The sequence below is a fragment of the Thermobia domestica genome, chromosome 14 (genome assembly GCF_964235325.1).
Source record: "Thermobia domestica chromosome 14, izTheDome1.hap1.1, whole genome shotgun sequence".
Taxonomy (NCBI): domain Eukaryota; kingdom Metazoa; phylum Arthropoda; class Insecta; order Zygentoma; family Lepismatidae; genus Thermobia; species Thermobia domestica.
In genome coordinates, this window is record NC_137467.1 from 44,771,513 (window position 1) to 44,787,963 (window position 16,451).

Here is a 16,451-nt window from a genome sequence, read left to right on the forward strand (position 1 = left end):
CATTACAATCTTATAAGACCCGCTAGCGTAATCCTAATAACCTAGCAATATCATAAAAGCCACTAGCATGAACCTAATAACATTACAATCATATAAGATCTACTAGACTGATCCTAATTGCATTACAATGTTATAAGGCCTACTAGCGTAATCCTAATGACATTACAATGTTACAAGGCCTACTAGCGCAGTGGCGTAGGGAAAGAGGGTAGAGGGGCCTCCTCCCCAAAGAGGTCCGACAATGTACTTTGGTACTTTGATGTTTGTAATTTTTTTTATATATTTTTATGTTTATTTATTTTTTGTTTGTAATTTTTGTATATGTACCTATAACAGCAATTGCCCCCCCCCCCAAACACACATCCTAGCTACGCTACTGTACTAGCGTGATTCTAATAACATTGCAATCTTGTAAGATCCACTGCCGATATCCTAATAATATTATAAGCAGTACCGGATTTACGTATAAGCTAAACAAGCTATAGCTTAGGGCCTCCCTCTCTTGGGGGCCTCAAACTTTAAGGGGAAAATTGAATGTACGTTTCCAAAATATAAGAAAAACAAAGGATAAAATCTACTTATAGCAACAATGCTTCTTGTTGTGTAGACGGGTATGGTATAAATAATGAGGCCCCTTCTGCTAGCCTGCTTTCTGAAATATCACTAGTTTCTTCATATCTATATACAGGTGCCTACGTTCATCTGGATACATAAAGGGCCCCATTACCTTCAGTAGCTTAGGGCCCCATTACCTTCAATAGCTTAAGGCCCCACTTAACCATAATCCAGCTCTGATTATAACCTTATATGAACATGATTCTAATAGAAGTAAAAAGAATTTCCCAAAGAGAGATATATACCAGAAGTTTTTGAACACGACTTCACAACCGTGGCATTTCTTGGCTATTATTTCGATATCCACATAATCACTTTTGTTTCTGTATGTATTCGCTCAAGGTGTATATTTGAACAATGCATTCCGTTTAAAATAGGATTTATGTTCTGAATATTCGCTACTAAAAACTACTGAAGGTATTACGATCATTCTTTATGTGAGTATATGTGTGTGAAAATTATTATATTAAAGCCCGGTCGTCAGGCCCGAAACCAGGCAAGAGGTTTGGGGGGCCAAGTCATTAAAAATTATTTTACAAATATGTAAATTGTGTTTTTGTATTAATAATAGCATTTTGTGTTCAGGTCTGGAGGGGCGACGAAAAGTTTAGGGGGGCCAAGCCCCCTTTAGCACCACTCTGTTTGCGGGCCTGCCAGACGTTACTACTAAAATGATTCTTTGTTGCCGGATAGTTCTTGAGATTATATTTTATATGTGATGTTAATCATACACATCTCTTTGATATTAACCCTTTCACCTCGAATTAGTTTTGACACAGCAAGCTGTACAGCTTGGATTTATTTTGAGATATACCCAGTACTTGAGTCGGCCAATACAAATATTGGTTGGCTTCTGTGGGTTGTGGTACTTGAAAACTATTCTCCCTTTGAGCCCCACTGTACTTTCATCAATTCTTACATTTTGTCCTGGCACAAAACATTCCCTAAACTTATTGTCAAGATGTTCCACAATGTTTTTATCTTTGAACACCTTGCACGATCACCTTGTTGCATCTGAGGTGTTGGGGGACACAAGTGAATCATCCAAAAAATTTGAAAATGTCCTTATAAAGTGAACATTTGTCCAACCATTCCTCTGAAAAGTAATCTTGTATTTTTGGTTTAGGATTTAGTGCCATATTTAGTATTACACCCAAAAATGCCTTCAGTTCAGGAACTCTCATGTCATGGCAAGTGGACCAAATGCACCTTTTTTGTAGTGGCATTTGTATCTTAGACTTAGCATAATTGTTTGTTTAATTTTTAATTTCCTCAAGCAAAGTGTCACTAAAAATAATTGGAAAAATTCAATTTCTGTAGTTGGCCTTCCAAAAACTGGTGGTTTATACCCGGAATTTGCTGTGAAGGTATTTTTGGAAAATCTGCATCATTATTATCATAGGGAGTCCAATTGTACCTTGTCAACACATCACCTGTCACTTGGTCATCATTTTCATTGGAATCGGAAGATTTATCGCCACTACTTTATTCATTCAAACTATCATTATCTAAATATTCGCTACCACTATCACTCAAATCGGTATCTGCAGCTTCGAAAACACCTTGTATATCTTCGTCTCTCACAAACCCAACCATCTTTGGTGTTTGTTTACATTTGTATATCGCTTTTCATTTGTTGAAAACTATGGCAGGAACAGCCGAGTAAGGAGTTGAATAGACTGCCAAAAGATGGCAGAAGTTGTCGACTAAATCATACAAGCGGGGCTCTGTCGACATGCGAGTAATTAAAGCGTCAAAATTAGTGTGGGGTAGCCCGAACATACGAGCGGAAAGGAAAATCTCGAATGTCGGGGCTCTCGCCGCATTCGAGGGGAAAGGGTTAAGTTGGGAAATTACCATATGGGTAAGTCCACGTATCAAAAAAGTCAGAGCGGGGTAACCAGACTATAAATATGGAAGTCACGCATGCAGGAATGTCAGTTTAGCAATTATTTTGATCTTACCGTTATTTTTGTCTGTGGGTAGTGGAAGTTTATAACAAATTCATAAAAGATTTTCTAATTTATTCTAATAAGATTGAACATACCTATAGGCAGGATTGTTTCCATGTTTTGCATTTCAACATCATCTCCTGCACTTCACACGTAGGGCCTGGTCGGCTGAAACTAATATAAATTCGGCCTACTTAAGTTTCTGTCGTAACAACAACTATGAGTTCTGGAATATTGTTTCCTGAGTATATCGAAGGGACAAGAATGATTCTAACCAACTAACTCTATGGCCTATGGAACCCCAATGTTCAATGCCGTGTTTACAAAAGTTCTCCACTGACTTCTATTTTTAGCCAATTGGATCCAGTTTCTACTTTGTATTCCTATTTCTGCGAGATTCACCTTAATATTGTCCTCCCATCTGCGCCTAGATCTTCCTGATGTCGTTTTCCGTTTAGTCATTCAGTCAAGACTTTGAAAGCGTTTATATTTTTTCCCCATCCTAGCCACGTGACCTACCCACCTAAGCATCCTAGAGTTGATGACCCTAACAATGTTTGGTAAACCGTATAAATTATGCAGTTCGCGTTATGAAGTTTCCGTCATTCCCTATTCCCGTTCCTCTTGGGTCCGAATATTCGTCTCAGGATCTTGTTCTCAAATACTTTCAGTCTATGTTTCTCCCTCAGAGTAAGCGATCATGTTTCTCATCCATACAGAACAACAGGCATGATTATCGGGAACAATGATTGTAGCCTTATTTATTCTTATTTTACTATCGTTTTATTTTCCTTTAGTTTTTTGTTGCTTGATTATGGAAGTTTATTTTTACGAATGAAAACCAACATAAATAGATAAATTGGGGAAATAAAATGTCCATATATATGTATAATATAATCCAAACTACGAGAGTGAATCAGAAAGTTATACCTCGAAGGTGATTCGTTTATTTGTGTTTGACAGATAACATAGATTCAGTGGAAAGCTTGGAATGTCAGCTACAAATGGTGGCATCATTTTTCAACATAATCCCATTACAGGTAACACACTGGCGCCAACGTGAAACAAGGTTTTCATGCTGTCGATGAAGAATTGTGGTGGTTGGTTACTGCTGCTTCCACCTCCGCGTCACAACTGTAGCGTTGGCCCTTAAGGTGATCCTTAAGTTTGGGGAAGAGCCAGGAGTCGCAGAATGCAGACTATAATGGCAGGATGAGGCAGAATGGGAACAACACTTTGCCAGCAGATGGTACAACTTTGAATCTTTTTTGGCGAAGGAGAGGACGTGTTTCGGTACTCGGTGTCGACTGACGCTTCATTTCCGGATCCTAATGATGTATCCCCGACTCGTCACCGACGATGAATGTTCTTGGGCGCACAACCTTCCACAGTCAGAAGTGCAATGACAGCCCGTTGTTTCAACCGGACGTCATCACTGAATGCAATGTATTGCTCCATTACTCTGAAACGAGAAGATATAGGAAGTTGAAACAAGTGGCATTCTGTAGCTTAAACGTCAGTACATGTAAACAGTTCGGAATGTTTGCAGTACTGTTGGCCAACTAGTGGGCTTGGAGACATTACTTTTTGAATCACCCTCGTATAGAATGTGTGAGAATGCGTCTTCCGTGTATTGTGTAATGTGCAGACGTCTTCAAAAACACTAATCTCTGCTATAAGTGTAGGTTGCAACAGCTGTTCCTTAATTTTGTACCGCAAATTCCCGGATCACCACAAAATATTCGTTGATGTGATTATATACGTACAGTGTATAAGATTAATACATTTCAGGTACATCGTATTTTTAAATAGTATTGATTTTTTTTTATTTTATTGACATTTGTGGTAATGATGGGCACAGAAAGCGGTTTTCTGGTTTCCGGACCGGCATACGACCAGAGTAAACATACAGGCTGTCTCAAAAGTTCCCTGACATAAGGTAATATGTTATTATCATAGATATAACAACATGTAAGAGGGGAAACAGTCTCCAAATATGATGTTTTCAATCTAAAGTGAAGGAATTTTTAAAATCGGACGAGCCGTTTCTGCTGTACACTCTTTATGGGCCCAATGTTAAATAAAAATGCAATGTTGTCTACCTAAGTGAATAAAGTTACTGTCTTTCACGCTAATGTGTAGATGGCTATCTCCCATTTCAAACAGTAACTTCGTTTACTTATGTTGTCGGTCCAGGTAAATAGCAATGTTGCATTTTCATTTAACATTGGACGCATAAAGAGTGTACAACCCAAATGGCTTGTCCGATTTAAAAAAAAATCCTTCACTTTAGATAGAAAACATCATGTTTGGAAACGGTTTCCCCTCTAACATGTTGTTGTATCTCTGATAATAACAGAGCTACTCTATGTCCCGGGACTTTTTCGAGACACTCTGTATGCACGAATTATGGTAAACTCAGATCTTTAAATTAAAAACTGTTTTCTATCCAGTGTTTCTCGCCATCTATGGATAAAATAATTTCATTAGCAGTTTAAAATAAAAATCAAAATGGAATACAAATAAAGTCTTATAATAATTGATATAATTGGGCTTATGCAGGTAGAATCGTTCTGATGCGTGATTGGTGCCATACTAAAGAGTTCGACTAACATGTGTTTCCTGCAGTAGCCAGGGTTTAGTATGATACTACTCATGCGTCAAAACGTCTGCATAAGGCCCAAAATGTTTACACATAAGCTTATCAGGAAGGTGGTACACATAATGAAAAATAATAAATATACAACCTGAAATATCAAAATAATTGCAAGATTTTAATAACACCCAAAGCTTTGATTTTTTTTTCTTTTACATGACACTAATAACTTTGGAGAAAAGGAGATGAGGGATATTGGGGAAAGCTAGCCTTCTCTAGCATAAATTAACAATCAATGTCTTCCTTGTTTAGATATAGATTTCAGGCATATCATGACAATAATCCTGTTCCCTACCAACTATTCCACAACTCATACGTCCGCAGAAAAACTCGTCGTACAGTTCAACTTTTCTATATACTTACGGGTACACTCCTTAACGGTTTGCTTCAACGCACGCCAAAATTTGTGATTTAGTTTACGATAAACGGCACAGAAGATCAAAGCGAGTTTTTGAATTTGTTTCGCTCCGTTGTGTTGTTATACATAGAATTTTAAGAAAACTAACACGGAACGTGGCCCTTAGTTATTTAGCTATCTGAGACGTATATGTAAGTACTACATAAAAAACTGTATACTATTAAAAGATTAGGTACTTACCTCAGGACCTCTTTTAAACACACTTTCCAGTATTTCATGTCTTCTAGATTCACTGGCAAATAATTATCATTCGTCTGTGATATAACTCTTGAAATTTCCTTGGCTAACTTTTCTTGTTTATCACGATTTTTAGCCAGGTAGTAGAGAGTATTTCCTACAGTCACAGATGTCTACAAGATAATACCTCTTTGTAATGCATTACAGTAACAGAAAATGGGACATTTAATTTTATATTAGACCCACTAATTACATTGTTATATATTATACTTCTAGATTACATATTTTTTCACGCGCTACCTTAGGTAACTATCTCAAGTTGGTGACAAGGAACCAGGTCAGGTTAGATTTACATAGAAGTTGCACCTCACGAGTGAGACGTATTATCATGAGGGTCAACGTGGAACAAATCGAGCCGGCAGGCAGGGATTGTCGGTTTTAAGTGCTTGAAGTTCCGGGCTTTGACCCTTGCCTTCCATGTGGATTGTGTTTTTCTTGACTTTTGGGTTCAGCGTTGTTTCATTGTAGGGCTGCAACTGTCGCAGGCCCTATGTTGCTTCCTTGAAATTGGTTCAGTGTGGTCTTGGCATCCGGTAGATTCTTCTTCGTGGATCTCCAGTGGCGATGGCAGTGACGTAGTGGTTTTGGTGTCTTTGGACTGTGTCCCAGAATCTTCTTGATTGTACTTGTTGTACTTCAGTCAGCAGCGGAAGCTCTAAGTCTTCATGTATTTGGGCGATTCTCGTGTCACGGCTGTGGCCCGTTATGATCCGAGCTGCCCGGTTTTGAATGGTCTGCAGTTGGCGTTGATTTGTGCGGGCTGCGTGTTCCCACGCCGGGTGGGCGTAGAGCAGCGTCGACCTGATGTACATTTCATAAACGTGTCTTCTCGTCCTGTGCTCAAATTGTGGGCTCAGTAGGATGGGAAGTAGATACCGCACTCTCTGGGCAAATCGAGCCCTGCGAGGTTTCTAACCCCATTCGGTCGTTGACGCTCGCTCAGCTATGTTCCGTAACGTAAGCAAGTCACTTTTTTTTTATCAATAAAGTTGTGTGTGCAAAGTCTTTTCTCGTCATGGTGGCTTTGGCACCTTCCACTCTGTGTCCCCCAACTATCCCCAACAACACCTTGCTTGGCGAGGATCCACTTCTTACTCTCCTGTTGATTTATGACGTCACTGTTTGTTTATAAGGGCTATAAGAAATCTCTAGGTAGATGGTGAAAAAGGCAAAATTTATGCATTATATATTACGTATAAGGGAAAATGAGTACTATTTTTATCTTGTTTTAATAAGAGGAAGGGTTATTTAAATTTAAAAAATAAAAAACCTTCTTTGAGCACGGTTAGAACGAACGACAAAAGCAATCTTAAATAATAACTCGCTCGCTAGGACGCTCGGCTGCGAGGGCGAACGGCATCTGGCTGTTTACTTTGTGCTACATGTATGCTACATGGTGAGAAACGGTAACTCCAACCAATCAGAATGTTATATTTAGTTCCTATGGCTAGAGTACAGCATGATTAAAAATTATGTTTCTCGATTCACCGGAAAAATTATTACTATGAAATTTCATTGGCTAATTTTCTTGTTTGTCAGGTCTCTGTTAAGTCTTTTCTCCCTGAAGTCATTCTTAAGCATTTCCATCCATTTCCTTCTTGATCTCTCTCTATCTCTTCCCCTATCCACTTCCACTACCAACACTCGTTTGACCACATAGTTGTTCGCTTTTTCATTCTCATTAGATGGCCATAACACGGAAGCCTTCTTTCTTGGATCTTCTTAGATATCTCCAGTGTTACAATGCTAAATTTTTCATATAATATATGCTGTTTTGTGAACATCTATGATTGGCTTAAAATACATATTTGACAATAAACGAGTTATTTTTACTCCATTAATAACACAAATGAGTATAAATGGGCAGAACGAAGTAACCCTCTGCGAGAGGGAAGATAGAAATCGCGCCCGATGTATTAGAAAGAATTAAGGAAATTTTCCTCAACCGTACACTGGAAATACAAATATGCGAGGTAAAGAGCTTTCGCACTGATACTCTGTGTCAAAACAACACGAACTTGGACAGAGTTAATTTAATCTTTCGGTTTTCTGTCTCTTCCTCTCTTCCCCCCCTCTCTCTCTCTCCCTCTCACTTTTGTGCTCCCAAACTAGCCAGAAAGAACAATTTCTTTTTAGAGTTCATATACGCCTACTTTATTTTATTTTATTATTTGTTTAAACATATTTCTAGACAATACTGCCCTCGATGTCCTTAAGCCCATCATATATGAGAGATGGGCCGTCGGCGAGCACACTATTCCGAGAGAAAGAAAGGAAGAAAGTGATGGAAAAGTGGCCTGGAATCTGTATGTTAGATAACATCCCGGTATTTCCCTGGTGTGGACGAGAAAAAAATCAGAAGAAACTTCACAGAGAATGATTGGCCTGAAAGAACTGTTACACTTTTTCGACGATCGAGTTTCCCTACCAGGAATCGAACTCGCGATATCTCGCACCAAAGGCAAGAGCGTTAGTACGAGAATTACAAGTAAGCTAAGAAGAACGCCAAGCAGGTAGTTAGTGTAGCAAAGGAAGGTTTATGAGTTGTACAGCAAACTGGAAATAAAGGAGGGAGAAAGCATGATATACAAGCTTTCGAAGGTAAGAGAGAGTCAACAGAAAAGTATTTATCTCCACTACATCAAGGGTGAAAATACGAAGGTTCTGACAAGTGAGAATAAGAAGAGGTAGAAACAGTATTTTCAGAAACTTCTTATTGAAGACAACTCGAGTTAAACTTGCAAAAATCTCACTGATTGGTTCTGCTTGTGACCATAGTATAGGTAGAAAATGCCATGAACATAATGAAAAATGGTAACGCCTAAGCACCAGATAATTACCCTATCGGAGCATGGAAAAGTTTAGGTAAAGGAGTGCAGTAGTTTCCTTGAAGTTGGAAACAGGAAATGTACCAAACAAATGGAGAATCAGCTACATTGTACCGGCTTTTAAAAAGAAAGGAAATGTGCAAGAATGTGGCAAATACACGGAAATAAAACTTATGAGATATGCAACAAGGCTCTGGAAGAGAATGATAGAAGAAAGATTGAGAGAAGAGATGGAAATAACCGAGAATCAATTTGGTTTCATATCAGGAAGGTCGATAACAGATGTAATATTTGCGCTTAGGATACTAATGGAAAAGTAGAGGGAATACCAGAAGGATCTTCATATGATTTTTATTGTCCTGAAGAAAGCGTATGATAAAGTGCCATACCTCGTGATCTTATTTGGTGGACATTAAAGAAGTGTGTTCCGAACATATACATCTGTATAATTCAAGATACGTGTGATAGATGTAGGACAGGAGTGAAGAGCGCATGTGAAATAACAGAAGATTTCACAGTTAAAGTGAGACTTCATTAGGGAAGTAGTCTGAGAACATACCTTTTCGCAATTGTGATGGGCGAGCTTACAAAAGATATATGAGTTAGTATCTTTTACCGACGACATAGTGCTGGCAAATGAGACCAAGGGAGCACTGCAAGAGAAATTAGATAACCGGAGAGGAGCATTGAAGAGCGAAGGGCTTAGAATTAGTAAAACCAAGATAAAACATTTACGTTGTCATTTCAAGAAAAATGTAATCAATAACTAAAGAATACGACTGGATGAAGAAGAGGTGGTAATGGTGAAGAAATTCAAGTACTTGGGATCAATACAGGAGGAAAAAGCAAGGATAAAAGAATATATAAAAACAGCAGAATCAGCAGCGGTTGAAGAAATGTAGAGAAGTGGCAGGAATATTGTGTGGCTGCGGGGTACAAATGAGCCCTAAAGAAAAAAATACAAAACAGTATTGAGACCTACCATATTATAAAGAGCGGAATATTGGACAACGAAGAACGGAGAGGAACAGAAGTAGGATGTTGTGAAGATGAAGATGTAGCGATGGTTGTATGCAGTAACGTGGAAGGACAAAATTAAGAATGAAGTGATCCGGGGAACGGTAAAGTTGACCCTGTGGTAGAAAACTTTCAAGAAAGTAGACTGAGATAGTTTGGGCACGTAAGAAGCTGACCTTCCTAATGCATAGCTCAGCAGCGACTGGATCCTGTAGAACTTAATAGGCAACGAGCTTGAGGCCGGCTGAAGAAAAAGTGGGGAAATTATCTTCACTGAACGATTTGGTGCAGTGGGTGTTACAGTGGATATGACACAAGATAAAAACAGATGGAGGACAACACTCCAGAGAGGCAACCATAGTAACTATAAAAAAGAGTTAGAACAGGAAGGCCATTGGAGTGAAAACCGGCTTAAATAAATAAACGAACAAGTACATATGAAACAAAAGTACTGTATGCCTTGAAGTAGAAAGTATATTCTAATCACTATGATTAAGCAAAGGATATACGACATACACCACAGTGTACCTACGACTACAGCCCTTGATATATCTATGATCTTGGTTGTTTCCTTACTTTTATTCCTAATTCTTCTTTCTTGTTATCCCACACGTCCAGAAATAGATTCTCATTTCGGTAACAATCTTTTTTCTTGTGCTTTCTTTATTGGTTATCTTGTACTCTGTATATCATTGCTGGCCTATCCACTGCTTTGCAAATAATCTCTTTATCCTTTGTTATGATTCTGTGGTCACACAGAACTTCACATACTTTCTTCCAATTTTATTTAATTATGTCGGTTTATTTTATATTTCATTGAGATTTTATTTACTTTCACTATAGTACTACCAGCATTTCTGATAACTGTTTATAAAACTAAATGAAATCTTTCAGTTTTACTTCCCAAGGTTATGTCCTGTATCGGACGAAGAAAAGCAGTAAATAATGCAAGTGAATAATCTAGAAAGAATTGATGGAACATGAACATGGAACGAAACGCGGGTTACTCGAAAACACTCTAGGACACGATATTGTACACCACAATCTCACATGAGTTGTGATTGAACCAGAGGCTTCATGCACCGAACGCAAGCGGCCTATCATTTTTTCCTATTGACGGACTGCTTACTAGATTCACGTTTAGGTAATTGAAGCCTTTGTGATAGCCTTGGTAGTGACGTATCCATTAAAACACCTAATAGTTTATTCATCCTTAGATATTTTAGGTTAAAATCCAATATATCACTTGAAAACATTAGTGTTCGTAGCGAAATAATAACGATGGTTAAACTCCATAAAATTATTTTTTTTTAAAGATGGTGTTTGCAGCGGAATGATAGAAAAAGTTAAACTTCGAAATATCACTTGAAAACATTGGTGTTAGCAGCGGAATACTAACAAGGGCTAAACACCGAAAAATCACTTGAAAAAATTAGTGTTAGCTGCTGTATAATTAAACCAATGTGTACAACAAGAAGAATACAAAGTAAAATATTATTTACATACCGTATCAATACCTCCTATCATCATGTCCAAAGCCATTACAGTGGGTATTTCGGCACTTGGATCCTTGACCAAAAGTCTTTCCAGCAAAGTCATGTTCTCGCTACTGCTTTCCGGTCGATGCTCCATATTAAGTAAAGCTTTGTCTATATGCTTCGAAGCCACTCTATCAAAAATGATAAAAGTAGTTAAATACACTTTGACATGGATAAAGACAAACATTAAAAGATTTTGTGGGCGGACAACCAGTAGAACAACTGAATCTTCATTCTACGAAAAATGTAGTGGTTCATGCTTTCCTTGTGTCTAGTATTTTCTCCAGATGCACTTTAGTGAATAGGGAGTAACATTCTCGTAAACATTTTGCTAATGTGGGCTAACTAGCTAACTAACTAAACTCTATGGCCTAAGTAAGCCGGAGGTTCAATGCAACGTTCACAAAAGCTCTCCATCATCTGTCCTTAGCGATCTGGATCCAGTTTCTACTTTGTAGTCTTATTTTTGCGAGATCCATCTCAATATTGTACTCACATCTGTTCCTAGGTTTTTCTAATGATCGTTTTTCGATTGGATTTCCAATTAGAACTTTGAACGCGTTCATACTTTCTTCCATCCTGTCTATAAGACCTGCCCACCTGAGCTTCCCTAGACTTGAGACCCTAACAATATTTGGTAAACGATACAAATTATGCAGCTCTTCGTTATGAATTTTCCTCCGTTCCCCATTCCCGTTCCTCTTGGGTCCGAATATTAGCCTCAGTATTTTATTCGCAAATACTTTCAGCCTGCGTTCTTCCCTCAGAATAACCGACCACATTTCGCAATCATACATCACAACAAGTATGATAATCCATTTACATTTTATTAAGGTTCAAATTCTTACATAGAATTCGTGACGACAAAAGATGTTGAAATACATAATAACACGAATTTCCTGCTTTCAGTCGACATTTAATTTCTTCGTGGATTTGTTTTTGGTCAGTTGTTAATGAAAGTATTCTCTTTGTCAAAAGTATTATTTGATATTTAAACGCATCCATATTTTTCAGTTTACGATCCCGGCGAACTTTCATGTGTTTAGTTTTGTCTCTATTTACTTCAAAATTCATGTCCCTGCAATAGTTTAATAAAACCTCTGTATTCCTTTATATAGTTTTCCTACTATCCCCAATCATATTTACACCATCAGCACACGCCATCAGAGGATTTGTACTTCTTGCTATAAGGTTTTCGGATGTTGAAAATTTTACGAGTCTAACAACGTTGTCATTATCTCCCTTATGCAAACTTTCATTCCTTACAATTGTTTTGAAAATATACTCTTGTTCTATCTTTGCATTGAACTAACAAAGTTGTCATTATTTTCCTTATGTAAACTTTCATTCCTTACAATTGTTTTGAAAATATACTCTTGTTCTATCTTTGCATTGAACTAACAAAGTTGTCATAATTCTCCTTATGCAAACTTTCATTCCTTACAATTGTTTTGAAAATATACTCTTGTTCTATTTTTGCATTGAACTAACAAAGTTGTCATTATTTTCCTTATGCAAACTTTCATTCCTTACAATTGTTTTGAAAATATACTCTTGTTCTATCTTTGCATTGAACTAACAAAGTTGTCATTATTTTCCTTATGCAAACTTTCATTCCTTAAAATTGTTTTGAAAATATACTCTTGTTCTATCTTTGCATTGAACTAACAAAGTTGTCATTATTCTCCTTATGCAAACTTTCATTCCTTACAATTGTTTTGAAAATATACTCTTGTTCTATCTTTGCATTGAACTAACAAAGTTGTCATTATTCTCCTTATGCAAACTTTCATTCCTTACAATTGTTTTGAAAATATACTCTTGTTCTATCTTTGCATTGAACTAACAAAGTTGTCATTATTCTCCTTATGCAAACTTTCATTCCTTACAATTGTTTTGAAAATATACTCTTGTTCTATCTTTGCATTGAACTAACAATGTTGTCATTATTCTCCTTATGCAAACTTTCATTCCTTACAATTGTTTTGAAAATATACTCTTGTTCTATCTTTGCATTGAACTAACAAAGTTGTCATTATTCTCCTTATGCAAAATTTCATTCCTTACAATTGTTTTGAAAATATACTCTTGTTCTATCTTTGCATTGAACTAACAAAGTTGTCATTATTTTCCTTATGCAAACTTCCATTTCTTACAATTGTTTTGAAAATATACTCTTGTTCTATCTTTGCATTGAACTAACAAAGTTGTCAATACTCTTGTTCTATCTTTGCATTGAACTAACAAAGTTGTCATTATTCTCCTTATGCAAACTTTCATTCCTTACAATTCTTTTGAAAATATACTCTTGTTCTATCTTTGCATTGAACTAACAAAGTTGTCATTATTTTCCTTATGCAAACTTTCAATCCTTACAATTGCTTTGAAAGTATACTCTTGTTCTATCTTTGCATTGCACTAACAAAGTTGTCATTATTTTTCTCATGCAAACTTTCATTCCTTACAATTGTTTTGAATATATACTCTTGTTCTATCTTTGCATTGAACTAACAAAGTTGTCATTATTTTCCTTATGCAAACTTTCATTCCTTACAATTGTTTTAAAAATATACTCTTGTTCTATCTTTGCATTGAACTAACAAAGTTGTCATTATTTTCCTTATGTAAACTTTCATTCCTTACAATTGTTTTGAAAATATACTCTTGTTTTATTGTCTTTGCATTGAACTAACAAAGTTGTCATTATTTTCTTTATGCAAACTTTCATTCCTTACAATTGTTTTGAAAATATACTCTTGTTCTATCTTTGCATTGCACTAACAAAGTTGTCATTATTTTCCTTATGCAAACTTTCATTCCTTACAATTGTTTTGAAAATATACTCTTGTTCTATCTTTGCATTGAACTAACAAAGTTGTCATTATTTTCCTTATGCAAACTTTCATTCCTTACAATTGTTTTGAAAATATACTCTTGTTCTATCTTTGCATTGAACTAACAAAGTTGTCATTATTTTCCTTATGCAAACTTTCATTCCTTACAATTGTTTTGAAAATATACTCTTGTTCTATCTTTGCATTGAACTAACAAAGTTGTCATTATTTTCCTTATGCAAACTTTCATTCCTTACAATTGTTTTGAAAATATACTCTTGTTCTATCTTTGCATTGCACTAACAAAGTTGTCATTATTTTCCTTATGCAAACTTTCATTCCTTACAATTGTTTTGAAAATATACTCTCGTTCTATCTTTGCATTGCACTAACAAAGTTGTCATTATTTTCCTTATGCAAACTTTCATTCCTTACAATTGTTTTGAAAATATACTCTTGTTCTATCTTTGCATTGAACTAACAAAGTTGTCATTATTTTCCTTATGCAAACTTTCATTCCTTACAATTGTTTTGAAAATATACTCTTGTTCTATCTTTGCATTGAACTAACAAAGTTGTCATTATTTTCCTTATGCAAACTTTCATTCCTTACAATTGTTTTGAAAATATACTCTTGTTCTATCTTTGCATTGAACTAACAAAGTTGTCATTATTTTCTTTATGCAAACTTTCATTCCTTACAATTGTTTTGAAAATATACTCTTGTTCTATCTTTGCATTGCACTAACAAAGTTGTCATTATTTTCCTTATGCAAACTTTCAATCCTTACAGTTGTTTTGAAAATATACTCTTGTTCTATCTTTGCATTGAACTGACAAAGTTGTCATTATTTTCCTTATGCAAACTTTCATTCCTTACAATTGTTTTGAAAATATACTCTTGTTCTATCTTTGCATTGAACTAACAAAGTTGTCATTATTTTCCTTATGCAAACTTTCATTCCTTACAATTGTTTTGAAAATATACTCTTGTTCTATCTTTGCATTGCACTAACAAAGTTGTCATTATTTTCCTTATGCAAACTTTCATTCCTTACAATTGTTTTGAAAATATACTATTCTTCTATCTTTGCATTGAACTGACAAAGTTGTCATTATTTTCCTTATGCAAACTTTCATTCCTTACAATTGTTTTGAAAATATACTCTTGTTCTATCTTTGCATTGAACTAACAAAGTTGTCATTATTTTCCTTATGCAAACTTTCATTCCTTACAATTGTTTTGAAAATATACTCTTGTTCTATCTTTGCATTGCACTAACAAAGTTGTCATTATTTTCCTTATGCAAACTTTCATTCCTTACAATTGTTTTGAAAATATACTCTTGTTCTATCTTTGCCTTGCACTAACAAAGTTGTCATTATTTTCCTTATGCAAACTTTCATTCCTTACAATTGTTTTGAAAATATACTCTTGTTCTATCTTTGCATTGAACTAACAAAGTTGTCATTATTTTCCTTATGCAAACTTTCATTCCTTACAATTGTTTTGAAAATATACTCTTGTTCTATCTTTGCATTGCACTAACAAAGTTGTCATTATTTTCCTTATGCAAACTTTCATTCCTTACAATTGTTTTGAAAATATACTCTTGTTCTATCTTTGCATTGAACTAACAAAGTTGTCATTATTTTCCTTATGCAAACTTTCATTCCTTACAATTGTTTAGAAAATATACTCTTGTTCTATCTTTGCATTGAACTGACAAAGTTGTCATTATTTTCCTTATGCAAACTTTCATTCCTTACAATTGTTTTGAAAATATACTCTTGTTCTATCTTTGCATTGCACTAACAAAGTTGTCATTATTTTCCTTATGCAAACTTTCATTCCTTACAATTGTTTTGAAAATATACTCTTGTTCTATCTTTGCATTGCACTAACAAAGTTGTCATTATTTTCCTTATGCAAACTTTCATTCCTTACAATTGTTTTGAAAATATACTCTTGTTCTATCTTTGCATTGAACTAACAAAGTTGTCATTATTTTCCTTATGCAAACTTTCATTCCTTACAATTGTTTTGGAAATATACTCTTGTTCTAACTTTGCATTGAAATTCCCTAATAGAATTTTCAAATAGTATCGCGGAAGTTGGTCAAATATCATCAATTTGGCAGCTGGTCTTTTATATGGCGTACTTATCTTGTGTTCGGGCACGTACATTGAGAACAGTAATATCACACCACTGGCCCTTAAGAGTAATAAAAGAAAGTCTACCATTAGCAAATCCAACCAGTTTAGTTGCTGATATTATTTGACTGTGAACGAAAAAACCTTTACGTAGTTGGAGATTTTTATTTCGTTCCCTGTAAAAGAACGGAAAATTTCTGGA

At 35.7% G+C, this 16,451-nt stretch overlaps 1 protein-coding gene across 1 annotated transcript in view; it reads right to left on the bottom strand.

The window, feature by feature from the left end:
- Positions 1-16,451, bottom strand: part of LOC145669812 (putative cytochrome P450 49a1) — a 94,025-nt gene that overhangs the window by 19,981 nt on the left and 57,593 nt on the right. Inside the window, exons 7-8 of the mRNA XM_081738155.1 lie at positions 11,230-11,392; positions 5,822-5,991 (exon numbers count right to left, since the gene is read on the bottom strand). Of these exons, the coding sequence (XP_081594281.1) occupies positions 5,822-5,991; positions 11,230-11,392 (333 nt within the window). The remainder of the gene's footprint in view (positions 1-5,821; positions 5,992-11,229; positions 11,393-16,451) is intronic.